The sequence below is a fragment of the Thermobia domestica genome, chromosome 1, assembly GCF_964235325.1.
Source record: "Thermobia domestica chromosome 1, izTheDome1.hap1.1, whole genome shotgun sequence".
Lineage (NCBI taxonomy): Eukaryota > Metazoa > Arthropoda > Insecta > Zygentoma > Lepismatidae > Thermobia > Thermobia domestica.
In genome coordinates, this window is record NC_137454.1 from 259471521 (window position 1) to 259486257 (window position 14737).

Consider the following 14737-nt stretch of genomic DNA (forward strand, 5'->3'; position numbering starts at 1 on the left):
CCTTGCCTCCCCCTGCGAATGGCCATGAGTAGGAGACCAAAATTTCAGATTTTTTCTGCTCCTCCTTTTGAGAAATTTGATCTTGGAAAGTCTCAAGTTTTGATTATCGGAGCCCAAAATTCGCAGCTCCAGCTATATTTCACAATTTCTGAAAGTCTTTTTATCCATGCGTACGCGCCTTTGGCGCGGGAGACCCGGGTTCGATTCCCGGCGGGAGCTCATGTGGTTCGGATTCCACGTTACTCAGTAGGTCCACGTCTCATATAGCGTCGCTGCTGAACGGGACGTAAAAATCAAAATCAATCAATCTTTCTATCCATAGCTCCTGTGCAGAAACCTCGTCCTGTGGTTTCAAGTATTTTTGATTCTACAGACTTTCGAAATTGGCAAATTTTGTACTTTTAATCGCTGCATTCTAGATTTTGAAAATCCCATTTACCAAAACATTATCTTGTTTTATATTTGCTTTATGAAAAGACCAATAACTACTTAAAGTATCTTTCGTAGTTACTGTGCATCAGCCTATTTTCTACACCACTACAATTCCTTATTTTCATGCGCGGCAGTGAAAACAAAAAAGAGTCTAAATCAAAGATGGTAGCAGATGGAAAAAAAAAAATGATAGTCTCAACCATCATTAGTAAGTTAGGCTTTGGCGAATATATATATTATTCCTGATGGTGTAGCAACCATTCATTATATTTAATATGTGATAATCTCACATGAAATGCCCCATCTAAGACTGCCTATAGAAATACACAATTCTTGGAATACATAGTAGATATAATCAAACTTACGAGGCACTGATCTGTCGCGTAAACATAGAAAGGATGATAGAACAAAAGGAAGTTACACATATGAGGCGAGATTGGAGGAATAACAACGGAATCATATGAAATGATTACTCGAATTGCATACGCTCACACTTACTTTTTGTTTTGTAACTCAGTCATCCGGAAAAATGTTTGTATTATGTTTTGGGGCTCCTAGATTGTGAATGTTGATAATAGCTAAAACAATAGTCGGTGTGCCAGTAGATTTAGCTTTTGTTAAAGTTTGATTTGTAGAGTTGAAAATTCCGTACTAGCTTGTCTAATGAAGCATAATACTTATGTATGGCGTGTAAATTAAAAAAAAAAAAAAAAAGCACCTGATGAAAACGTAACATTTTTGTCCATGCTAAAGTAAATCCTACTTATCTGTATATATTCACTGCAAATCTACTTACGTTATATTATTCTCAACAGAGTAAAGACGTCTACGTACCGAAACGAAAAAGAAGGAAGAGGTCATTTGGAAGAGGAGAAATGGTACGCTATACACAAGAAGAACTTGATAACATTAGAAAAGGAATCCATAAATATGGACTAGATTTTCAGGTAAATAGTATGTTTATCTTGAAACAATTTTAAGTTTGACACCTATCGTTAGAGACATATTTTCTGTTATATGTAAATTTACGAGCACGTAAGAGTACATACTTAAACAGTATGTGATATTATTGCTTCTAGAAAGCAATTAACCGAAATAACTTATTCATGTCAAAAAATGCATTTCTCTTGTTTACATTATTATTGTTATTAACCCATTAGTGCCCCTTGGCAACTAAATTGGCCACGGGAATATTTCATCATAGCATTGAAAGTCATGATCTGGTACTACTGATTTTTACTTAGAAGCTCGCTGGGAATTTGTTTCGTCATGATCTGGTGGCCTTTGTTCCGTTTGTTTACTTCGTCCGCTGTTAGGAGGATTAATTGGATGTAATGTGAAATGTGTAGCAAGACGACAGCAGATTGAAGTGTAAAATGTAAGTATGAAACCTTCTGCATGTAGGGCAGAGGAATAATTTTTCGTGTTTATGGTAATGGAAGGTTTACTTTATTATACAGTACACTTTCCGGTAATTTTCGTTCAATCTGTTCTATTGGAGGTACATATAAATAATTGTGGCAACTTTAGTTGCCAAGGGGGAGCTTCGAAGTCAAAATCGGGAACGTTATATTTATTTTCGTATTTCTGTCTACATAAAGCGTTATAAGAAGTCAGAACTTTTCACAGCAGATTGGACTGACTGTCAATACTCCTTGTGTATAGTTCGCTGCTTGCAGTTCATTTGTAACTGGAACTGTCACAGGTCGGAACGGGTTTTGTATATTATTTCACTGTCACTTTTGTTCAAGGAAGTACAAGGGGATAAATCCGATTTTCCACTTGATGTAAGCGTATTTCACTATTATAAAGCAAACAAACCTAACTTTCACTAACCTGAAGTCAGAAATCGCAATTGACCTTTGCTTTCAGGAAATATCACGTTACAAAAATTAGTATCGAAACTTTTCGTTACTAACAATAGCAATTTTTATACACTATGACATATTCGATCCTGATTCATTATGAATCATTCTAATGAATTGCAAGAAGCGGGCTGTACTCAACCCGTCGCTTCCTTTGGTATTGATTACGCTACGTGGTATTTGTAACTGATTGTAGATTAGGAAAATTTAGGTTAGGTTCCAAACCAAATGCTAACTGTCTCCTCGCTAACGTAAGGGATGTCACTGAGGAACAAGTTTACTTTATTGGGTACCTAAAAAGGTTTTAAAATATTGCTGGACCATGAAAAATTCAGTACATGTTTTTTCTGCTACACTGTCTGTTCTGTAAATTGCTTCGAAACACATAATGTGTTGCTGGTGGTTTGTTGGAACGAATATTCTCTTTCCTGATATTTTTGCTGGACCAGCTCCGGATTGTGATAAATGTTTCAAAACACACACACGGTGTTTTTGGAAATAAATGTTGGATTTATGTTGGTCCATCAAAATATCTTTTTTCTTTATCTTAGGTACAAATACTTCCGACGAAAATGCCACCAAACTGCACAAAGATTCTCCTTGGTGCAGTTTATGCCGTCGTATTTGGGCTTTTTTGATTCAAAAATTTCCCCTTGCTTGTAAACGCAGCTTGCAAACCTGGGATCTTCTGTCGCATTCGAAATATAGTGACTGAAACATGAAGCGACCCAAGCTGCTAACCGATCCTAAATTAGTATCAAATATATAAAATGTAGCATGGGAGTACTGTTCTCATTGGATTTTTTTCAATATATTTGTGTAGTTTTCCTGGAAGATCACGAAAGATTCCTGAACCATTATGAAATACTTGAAGCGCTGGAAGAAGATGATGGCCCCATTCCAGACAGCATAGCTGTATGTCCTCCAGATGAGCAACACGTAGGAGACAGCGACCAAGATTCCGATTTATCTGATGATGATGCTGATGGTAATTTCGATCGTCTTCCTACTCGTCTCCTTCGATCTGAAGTGCTTATGCGTTAGTTACTCAGATAAAGACGAATCACAACTCGGTAAAGATCCTAGGCCTAGTACTTCTACATCTGCCAAGATATCAAAACGAAAACGAGTGCAGCACAAGTGTAAGCAGTTAATTTGGAAACCCAATTCCTCCAGTGCGCAATTCAAATTTGGTGAACCTCACGTAACTTGCCCTAATGCCGAAGACTATTTACGTGAAAGTGTAAAATCTCCCTTTGAGGACTTTAAAGTGTTCTTCAACGATAGCGTTATAGAGCATATTGTTCAGGAGACCAGTCGTTATGCTGTTCAGCATCATGTACATAATTTCAATGCACAGTCTAGTGAGTTACATATAGTGTTAGGAGTTATGTTATTGTCCGGTTATCATTCGCTCCCTTCAAGAAGGCTGTATTGGAAAAATGAACCAGATGTGCACGTTTCCATTGTGTCGGATGCTGTACGTAGAAACCGGTTTGACGAACTCCTGAAGTAGTTACATTTGCTGATAATGGCAAAATAGACGATGATAGATTGTATAAAGTTCGATCTTTGCTTTACATGCTGAATTCTTCCTTCAAAATAGTGGAGCCAGGTATTTCTATCAGTAATGATGAGAGCATGATTCCATATTATGGAAAACATAGATGTAAGCAAATTGTTAGAGGGAAACCAATACGTTTTGGTTTCAAGCTTTTGGTAGCGGCAGATCCTTCAGGGTACATTTTTCATGCTGAACCTTATGCTTGAAAATCCACAAGAATCCGAAAAACAGGTTTTGGACTTGGAGAAGATGTTGTGCTTGGATTAGTAGATCATGCTAACTTTCAACCTGGTACAAAACTCTACTTTGACAACTTCTTCACCTCAGTCCCATTACTCCAGGAACTTAGTTCAAGAGATTTAGGTGGAACTGGAACATTACGGGAAAACAGGTGTTCCCGAAACATGAGTTTACCAGAAAGAAAGGTGATGAAAAAGAAACAACGTTTTGAGGTCGCTACAAGCTCATCAGGTGATCTTTTGTGTGTGCGTTGGAACAACAACAACGTTGTTACGGTTCTGACAAACTGTGATCCCATTGAATCTAGAAAGATATCAACACGATACTCGCGTGTCGAGAAAAAAAAAAAAAAAAAAAAAAAAAAACGTCAGTGTTCAGATACCAGGATCTATTGCCTAATATAATTCAAATATGGGTGGAGTGGATTTTTCAGATCAGTTCCTGTCAAACTATCTCTGTATAATTCAAAGAAGAGGTGGTGGCAATTTTTTGCTTGGGCTGTTGTGGTATCATGTGTTCAAGGTTGGTTACTTTACAGAATATTTGGCCACGACATAACACTTCTAGATTTTCAACGTCAATATGCAGTGTTCATATTGAAATCATTTGGCACACCGCCAGCACGGCCAGGTGTTCGCCCTCCTTTTGAATTTTCCCCCGCCCTAGATGAGATAAGATTGGATAGAATTGATCACAAGATAAAAGCAGGAACATCTAAGTACAGGCGCTGTAGAGTGTGTGGCCATCGCATCAAGTACATATGTATAAAGTGTGACTCGCCTTTGCATCCGGATGAATGCTTCAATGTTTTCCACTAAAACTAGTGAACTAAACCCTAGCCCTGTGTCATGAACATTGAACAATGAAACCTACAAATTAAAATACAAATTACTTTTTACATGACATGTAATAACTGTGTGTTACCAGAATGTTTTATTACATTTCTTTGTAAGTAATTGTAACATTACAGAAAAATGTTCCCATTTTTGACTAAGTATGTGCCCGTTGGCAACTTAAGTTGCCAGCTCAGAAAACAAAGAAAAAATCAAAATTATTGTAATAACCTTTTGTAGAGTACAAATAAGATTAGGTTAACGAAAAAAATCTTTTTAAAATAGCACTGTGGAATTACGGGCACTAATGGGTTAATTTGAAACTGATAACAGGACAAAATGCAAAACAATAATGAAACAAGACAAACATAACTAAGTATCTTAAAATAATACAACAAGCAAAATTCCGAAACTAATAAGTAAATAAATAAAGTCATAGAAAAGTTTCATTAGTATTAACTCAAAAAATTTACTTATTTGGTTGTCAATCATTGTATAAATAGCGGAGCGTGTAAAACGGAGAACACTAAGTAATGCAGAGTCCAGAAGGTTATGAAAAGAAAACATGTTTTTTGGCGATAGATAGTTGTGCGAAAACATTTGATCAAGTGAATGAGTTATAAAAATGCCTATCAACTTCTTTGAAATCTTACTAAATCTGCATTTTTCTTTTCTTTTTTTCTTATTTCGTATTCTGTGATGTGGATACTCGGTAACACATAATAATAATGAAGAAGTTAAAAACAGAACTGTAGCAGTTGTTATGGACCAGATAGTGCCATTTCAATGAAGATAGATTTGTAGCCAAATTTTCTGATTGTTAAAAAGTAATTTCTACCTGTCTAATGCTCATAAACAATTGGTACTGGCAGTTCTTAATTGAGTTCCTGTATCACTCTTAGTACTTGTGCTCCTCCTTTTAATTGACAAGATCTTTGTCGTCTTAATATCCTTTAAATTACATTCCTGCTCATTTTCGTAATATTTTTATTGTCTTATTAAATTAACGCTGCTGTGTCTAGAAGTGCTTTTAAGAATGCCATGTAGTTACTTCAAATTGGTTATTGGACTATTATTCAGCTAATCGAGCTTACAGAACCTTACTCGAGTCTTGCCGAGGTACGTTATTGGCCACTTCTTTTTTATGCACCACTTTTGATTTTCTGCAAAGTTTTCTTGCATGCGGATCTGCATCCTAAACTGCTCAATGATATTTCTTGTTGGCAACAATTTTCTCTTTATGTCGTTAGATGACTTTTTGAAGATAAGTTAATTTTGGATTTTGTAGTGAATTCATTAACAAAAGGCACACACTATTGAATTAAAATATTTGTTATCGCTGGTGTGGAAGGTCGCTTCTATTTCTCCTTGTACTCAATAACCAGTATACATTGTAAGTCTCCCAATCATCTTCCTCCACCGAGATACATAACATGCTTTGCCAACTGTCACTCAAACTTGGGAGATTTGTGTGAGAGTTGGTATGCAACGTGGTCGGTCGTGTTCGAGCTATCAGTGTGTGATGATTAACACTATAAGTCGTCTTTTTACCTTTTGGACTTGGTGCGAGGGATAGCTCACTGCTCCTGCAAATTATCAGAAAGCACGTACCCCAACCTACGTCCTCACGGTATGAAGGATTGTAAAGTTCAAAGCTAAATGATTACGTCAGTACCATATACATTTAAATGATCATATTTCAACTTCAACATTATCTGAATTACATATTTCTGTTTTGGACAAGTAACCTAACGTACACATCAGAACACAATAAGAAATACATTTGACATTTTACAACAAGAACTACTCATTCGGCCGTAAGAAGTTTTAAGATATATTCTGTTGTTCTAACTACTATATATATATATATATATATATATATATATATATATATATATATATATATATATATTGGCTTATTTGCAAGATAATGTGCATAATGAATCTTACTTTTTACTTTTTTTTCTTTTAACAAATTCGTAGTACGCGTGCTGGTTATTTGACTTGATTTTAGATCTTAACACAATTGAAGAAATATAGGTATCGCGAGAGATAATTCGCTGAATATTCCTGTCGCTGTCTCAGAACAAAATTGGCACTTTACTTCCAATTGCATCCAGGTAAAATTCCGTAGAACGACGTATCCTGTCGAGAAGTGCGATGAAATGGTCCTCTGACGATTTGGTATCTTCCCAACAAAAATTCTCTGCACTCTAAGACCACTGACAAGTGTCTTCTGCCTGATGACCGAGAGAGAGATGCTTTACTCTTTGTACAATCAGAAGCGACTTACACTCAAAAACTATCAAAATAGTGTTCGTCGTAACCTGTCGTTCAGTTAAAGTACTTGACTTAATTGTCCACTCTTAGTTTGTCGGGCTGCTCTCTACACAACCTCTCCGCTGTGGAGGTTTCAGTCTGTCGTCCGACTTCTTTCGCCCGATTTTTCCTCCCGTAATAGGGGCTTTGCTGTTTGTCGCCAGACTAACTTGTGCTTCTTCTGGTCACTGTGGGTCACGTGAATAACAACCACTCACTGAATATAACATTGTCCACTATTGGTTGATGACCAAAAATTGTCCAATCACAAATTAGTTTAGATGTCACTTAGACACTTGGGGTGACTTGCTAATTTTCGTTCTCATGGGAACTGAAGTAGAAAAAGTCTCTCAGCAAGTTTTCGAACAAAGGGTTATTGTTCTACGCACACACATATATAGAAATAAAGTTAATGTTGTCGTCTTCAAGTCGGGGTTGAAGATAGGACGGATCTCAATGTTTCCAACTAGCGTCCTTTTCACTAAAATTAGTTGGTAAAACTTAATAAAATAAACGTTTTAATTTTCTTGCTTCGATGAGCGTCCCGCTGTCGATAGCAAATGACGTCCAGAGTGAATTGGCAATATTGCACAGGCGATATTGTCAAAGGATTCTGGACCGTTATTGGATGTCCATGAATTTGAGCACACCCTGTATATAGTTTACTTCAATGACGTTGATAAAGATTGGGATGCGACACTAGCTTGGAGGATACACCACTACAACACTTTTGAGAAATAATAACGATGAACTCGAAGCACTGAAAATATATATATAGATATATGCGTATGTGAGGAAAATTATTCACTTTGCACTATTTATAAAATACTATTGATGCCATCATTCATTATTATTGCACGCATTATCCATTACTTTTTTTACTCACTTAGCCAGCTGGTCTTTTCACCTGTATGTTAAGCCATTTACGTTTAAAGTCACTTTTATGTATATCAATTGTTCTTCTGTCTTTAAAAGATTCAATGAAACTTATAACAATTCCACAAATTACTGTTCATTTCATATTACAAAATAATTTCATTTTTATTGTCATGTTATCTAGTTACTTCGAGAATAATCTGAAACACAATTATTTTAAATTATTCAGCAGCATCTACACAAGGCTTCATTAACATTTACATTATTCATATGGTTGTCCAGAAAATATTATTCGTTAACAAATACTTTTTTCCTAAAAACCTTTATACCATTAGTACATACAATTACATCGAGGGCAAACGACCACCTCGGAATTTACTGTATTCACAAAGACATTTTTTTGCTACTGCTATCTGAGCATAGCCTAAAACCATTAAACATTTCACAATATATTCGTCCCGGACATACGTCGTCAACGGGGTATATACGCAATAATTCTTTAACCCATTGATGAATACATATTATCATATAACCGCCTTTTTGCCTTATATGATTTTTTTCTTAACCTTTTTTTTTTTTCATAAAAACATTCATTTTCTTCCTTTATTGCTGTTATACAAATCATAAATCTCGGCTACTGACATTGATTTAAAACACATGACTATGTTACTTCTGCTAGATCAAATAATCATTAAAAATACTGAAAAACTTAAATTTTAAATTTTCGACACTTATCAAAAGTTCTCACCATCATCAATCAACTGATATGCTGTGAAATAAAACTTATTTCTTTAACTAACTCATTGTAATGACTGCTCGCTTATTTCATTTTATTTACTTATTCTTCCCTTCTAACTTTTTTTTAAAACTACAACGTTATTAAAAAAAATTAATTTACCTTTATAATCTATCTTAGAACAGCTGAAACCTCACTAACTGTGGGCCGTGTTGATTTCCCAATAGAAATCCTCTGTTTCCTATGTTATGGCTGAAACCTAGAGATTCATATTCATATATCTCTGGCCATGTTGTCCTCTGAAGGAGAACCTCCATAACATACTAGCATTTTGCTAATAGGCATTAAATTGACATCGAATAGTTGGTTTTATTTCAAAATGCCTTTAATAATAATAATAAAATTGAGTATATTTCCTTAAAAGTCTCCGTTACCTTTCTCCTTTATTATTATTTTATTTTTCAATTTTGATTTCGCGTTCCCTTTATCCAATAAAAGAAATCAACACAAAATAGAAGACTAAATGAAATGATGATCCATACGAAATTCAACTAAATTTTTTATTATTATTTCTTTTATATTAGTATTACTTGACTTGACTTCTTATTCCTTTTGCATAATTTCTATTAAACGATATTTACTATAGACTAAAAGTTATATGAAGAATGTACATACAAATAATAATTAAACATTTGTATACAATGATACTACTGATACAAAGTAAAATCTTTTAATTCATTAAAAACTGATGCTTAATATTCATTTTCTTTTTTTCAATACACAACTAAATAATGAACTAATGAACTTAAAATGTACAAGTTTCAAAGAAACGAAACATCTAAATCGACAATACTTCAATGACTATTTAAACGAAATATTTTCAGGCATTCCTATTCACCTTTTCAGTAACTTATATATATAATTTTCACAAAATCATTAATAATGACCGTAGCATTTGTATAAAAATCAAAAATGGAAACTAGAAATATATCTTTAATTGTAAAAATTGTATAATGTTGATAAAAATTATCAAATTATCGACTACTGGAGAAAATAAAAATCTTGTTTATGTAAGAATATATGTGTGTCTACTCATTTCTAAAAAAATATATAATAGTCAAAACATATTTCTTTTCTAAACGACATTTATGTACAACCTAACATAAATCATACGGACTGATGAAGATTTATAGATACATCGAAACCTAAAATATCATACATAAATTAAGCTATAAATGGACAAGAAAAACAAATCGACTGAAAAAGATTATATTTCATACCTAAACTATAACACAGTAATAGCATAAATGTTGTCGACAAACATCGTTATTGGTTTCCTACCGTTAAACTATTAACTATCTAACATATGAATTGATTTCGGCGCCGATTAAACATGTTAATATAAGTAAGATATGTTATCATAGATACTTTTGATTGACTAAAGTCCTACATGGCAAGAATGAAAATATTGTATCTTATTAAGACTGTATGAAAAATTACTATCAAGATATATGGATATAACAACTATAATGACTTCAAATGACATAAACAATACTCATTAAACATTCTTTAAACATGATATTCATTAGCTAAAAATGACGTATATATATATATATATATATATATATATATATATATATATATATACGATTACTAACATTTGTATCTGCTAAATATGACATTGTTTATCTAAGTTTTCATTAATACCTACATATTATACTGTTATTAAATACTTCTATAAAATTTATTTTATTTTTTATTTTATATATTTTTTTTCGTTATAAAATGAAACTTCATATTTCAAATGTGCCTCTTTGTACTGTAAGTTTGACGTTTCTTTCCAACCTCACAGCACAAAGTCCGATAAAAATAAAGTAACAATAGGTTAATGTGTTGACCTCTAAAGCCAATAAGCACAACAGACTCGCTATACCCATAGCTGGAGTTTTGCAGTAAGCGCTGATCTTTACTGTCACTCATAGGAATTGAGTAACTCCTACAATAAATCCTAGTCCCTTATAATCATAAATCGGTACCTTCCCATATGAGCTGTTAACGAAACATCGTTAGGCGATGACATCATAAGAAAAAAATAGAAGAGGACGTTATAAAAAAAAAATGAAGATATTTTCTCCTGAAATGTATGCGATACACTTTCAAATGGAGGGTAATTGATAACAGCTCCAAAGATAATAATTGTTTGTGCTTAAAATAATCATTCTCTTGCAAAGAATTAAAGCGACTTGTCCATACGTGCGAATGCAATCAAGTCTTTGCACGTCTGTACTATAACAATGGCAACTTTATAAAATTGGACGCTAGTCTGTAAATGCACATTGTCTCCTCAATAAATCTTATCCGGGTTCATTTATGTCTAAGTCGATAATTTAGTCTCAATCTAGTATTTCTATTGCGTCGTTATACTATTTGTCTATACATTTCATAATTATCTTCGTACTGCATACATGTTTTAAAATTTCTTTTTCATGATCAAATTCATTTCCATTAGCTTCCTTAATATAATAAGGTTTAGTTTATATCTGCCAAAAATAATGACCGAAAAAGGTAAAATTGTTATATAATTTAGAATGACGAGTTATAGAGCCAAATTCTCATCATGGACTACAGGACCTGATTAGACGTCCAAATGCTAATCCACCGTTTTTCTTAATGGGTGTCTGTAAGGTTTTAGATTGACGAGTTATAAAGCCAAATTCTCGTCATGGACTACAGGTCCTGACCAGGCGTCCAAAGTTTACTGGTCCATCCTTTTCTTAATAGATGCCTGTAAGGTTGTAACCTTACAATGATATTAATAATATACTGTCTTCTTTTTATCTTGTAATAACATAATAAGAAGTGAGACTAACTTATTGTCTATCATGACCTTTTAACAAACTTTGCACATGCAGAATTTTACTCTTGCACCAAAAGAATGAGTAACTATACATTTTATCTACCTTTACTTGCATATAATTTCATAATAATATCGCACCAGAAAAATATTGACGTCAAATGTAAAACGTACTGATTCGGGGGGGGAAAAAAATCGAAAGGCAAAGCCATATTAATTTTCTTAAGTACAGTGAAAATTTTATCTCAATGACATTTAATTTTAACATGTTGAACTGATCATAAATTGTTAAAATAATATTATTATCATTAATTTTTTTATTACTTAATTTTTCTAGTTTCTGACATGATCAAAACAAACAATATATTTTATAAACATCCTGTACATACATATGTACAGATGCATGTGGTATATGATCTCTTAAGTTTCCTACAAAATTCTCTAAGTATAACCAATCTCTAAGGTTTCTGAAACAGCTTCAAATGGTGTCATTAGGGATTCGAAAATTTACACATTTAAATATTATAATAATAAAACAACACATAATATTATAGGTTAAATTTTTATTCAGGGACCCTTCTTCTTCTTTGTCCTGGAATAAACGCAATGAATATGCAAGAAATTCAAAACTATACAAATGTGGTGAAGTCCACATATTTAAACGTTATGAGTGTAGTTGAAATGAGTCAAGGGATCATAAGATTTCAAATTTTGAAAAATTTCGCGATCTAATTTAAACCATTTTTACCTTTTCGTTACTTTTTATTTATTTCTCCTTGATCCTTCCCTCCTTCCAAACATCCTCAGTCATGGGTAGTCCTGAAATAAAAATTTAATTAAACACATTCATTCTTTTACGTACCTGTTGTTGTGATTTGGGATACGGCTGGCCGGACAGTCTTCTCAGGTATGCTGTAATAGAAGTCCCTAATCAAACGGATTGGTGGGATTTTTTTTTTTTTTTTTTTTTTTTTTTATGGAGCAACTGTAATCCTTTAGAGAACACTCGTCAAACTATTCTGTGAAATTTCTGCAATGGTGTGTAATACACAAATCTAATTTATATAGGAACTAATTCGAACGATCATAATCTTGTATTTTAACGCAAGCTTGTTTTCTTACTGTTTCTGAACCAATTTCGTTGAGTTGTTCGAGCTGACTAAAAATTCCTACTTCTGGGCAAATTGAAAGTAATGACTGCATGCGTCGAAGGATGGCAAGAAGTGTCTTTCAATTTAACAATTTGTTTTTCGAACGAGTTCATTTTGACCATGCAAATATACGTGTTATAAGTCTTCGCTGTGGGATCCCAAATTCTGACCTTGTTCAGGGAATTGAATCCTATATTCTGATTATCCGAAGGATCCCATAATTTAACTACACGCTTGTTTTTCGTGGCGGAAGTGCAAATACATAACGCACACACTTCTCTGTAGTTATACGGGAGTGTAGGTACAATGCTGACTAATATCTCTGGGGGTGAACTTCCCAGGTTCGAATCACTCAAAGAACGAAGTTGCGTGATTACGGATTCAAGAACCGATTCACGCACTTGAAAGCTGAACGAGGTGTTTTCTAGAACTATTAACTTGTCTGCGACGGTAGTTTCCGATTTAAATTCATTAACCAAAACGTTATTAAACGATGCGGAAGCGGGAAGTAAATGTAAGCATGTTGCGCACAATTGAAAATGTGGGTTGTATATTGAACTAGAGGGAACCGGCAACACTGCATCTTCGTGTGCGTGCAACACGTCTCATTCACGCTGAAAAGTACGCGAAGGAGAACATTCTGTATCCTTATCTGACCTTGCGCTGTATGTAAACAAATCACGAGTTTCATATGTCACACTAGGCTGCTGTGTTTTAGTCAAAAACAAACTATCTTTTAAACTGCACTGGAAATAATCGGAACTATAACTCTCACTATTATCATCTGGTTAGCTGTTGCTATTCTGTCCCTGCATCGGGCTACCCAAATTGTGGAAAATCCTATCGTCTCGCATCTGCCTAACGTCACTTTGAGAATCTGGTATTTCACATCCTGACTCACGCCCGCTGTTCCTAACCTGTTGACCTACATCTGAGCTAAAGGTTAACCTATCAGCTGATCGCGACGAAATGTCATACATCTGTTGTATAGTACCCTGAACAACTTGCACTGTGTGATTTTCTAACATATCAACTTCTGTTGTTAACTGAGAAACATTAGCGGTGTTTTCTAAAGCTACATTTTCAATTTCAAGACAGTTCTGAGAATCCTTTACTTCACGACCCTGCTCTCGTGAACATGACGTGTTTTCTTGTGTTTGTGTATCTGGTACGTTGGCTGTTGCTTCAAAATCTAAAATCTGTTTTTCGGCCTGCTGTTCATTTACCTTACGTTCTGACGCGGTTTGCTTACTTTCTATATTTCCGATCGTAGTCTGACTTTCCTCGCGGACATGCGTAACTTCGGCTCTGCAATCTTCAATCTCTGCCTTCGCGAACTCTAAATTTTTCTTACATTCTACTCTATATTCCTATATTTTCTCCTCCATAGCCTTTATGTGAGTTGTGATATTCATGACATAATTATTCGTCTGTAGAACATCTTTGCTAACTTGCTCCAATTTACTTTCCAAATTTTCTCTTAAATTGGTAATATCTTCATCTAATTTATTGCCCACGTCTTCCCACAGTTCTTTACAATTTTTGTCTAATTTTTCAAATTTACTGCCCATGTCTTAACTTAAAGTAATGTTATTTTCTTCTAATTTGCTATCCATTTCTTCGGTAATACTTTCTTTAAGTTGTTTTGACTGGTCCTCTAACAAGGCAATAAGCTTTTGCTTTAACTGTACGAGGTCTAACATTTTGTTTACTTATATTTCTATTGACTGTCTCTAAAATAGGCTAATGATATCTCTAAAAGAATCTAAAAGTTCTCTAAATTGTAACTAATATCTCTAATACATATATAAACACAATAATAAACATACACTTCGCTTTTGTAATGCACAAATCACCTTACACGTTG

General features: G+C 34.1%; 1 protein-coding gene across 4 annotated transcripts in view; it reads left to right on the forward strand.

The window, feature by feature from the left end:
- LOC145660665 (uncharacterized) overlaps nt 1–14737 on the forward strand; it is a 193949-nt gene that overhangs the window by 119075 nt on the left and 60137 nt on the right. For all 4 annotated transcript variants that reach the window (XM_081725988.1, XM_081726014.1, XM_081725997.1 and 1 more), the window contains one exon: nt 1248–1379. In XM_081725988.1, coding sequence (XP_081582114.1) covers nt 1248–1379 — 132 coding nt within the window. The remainder of the gene's footprint in view (nt 1–1247; nt 1380–14737) is intronic.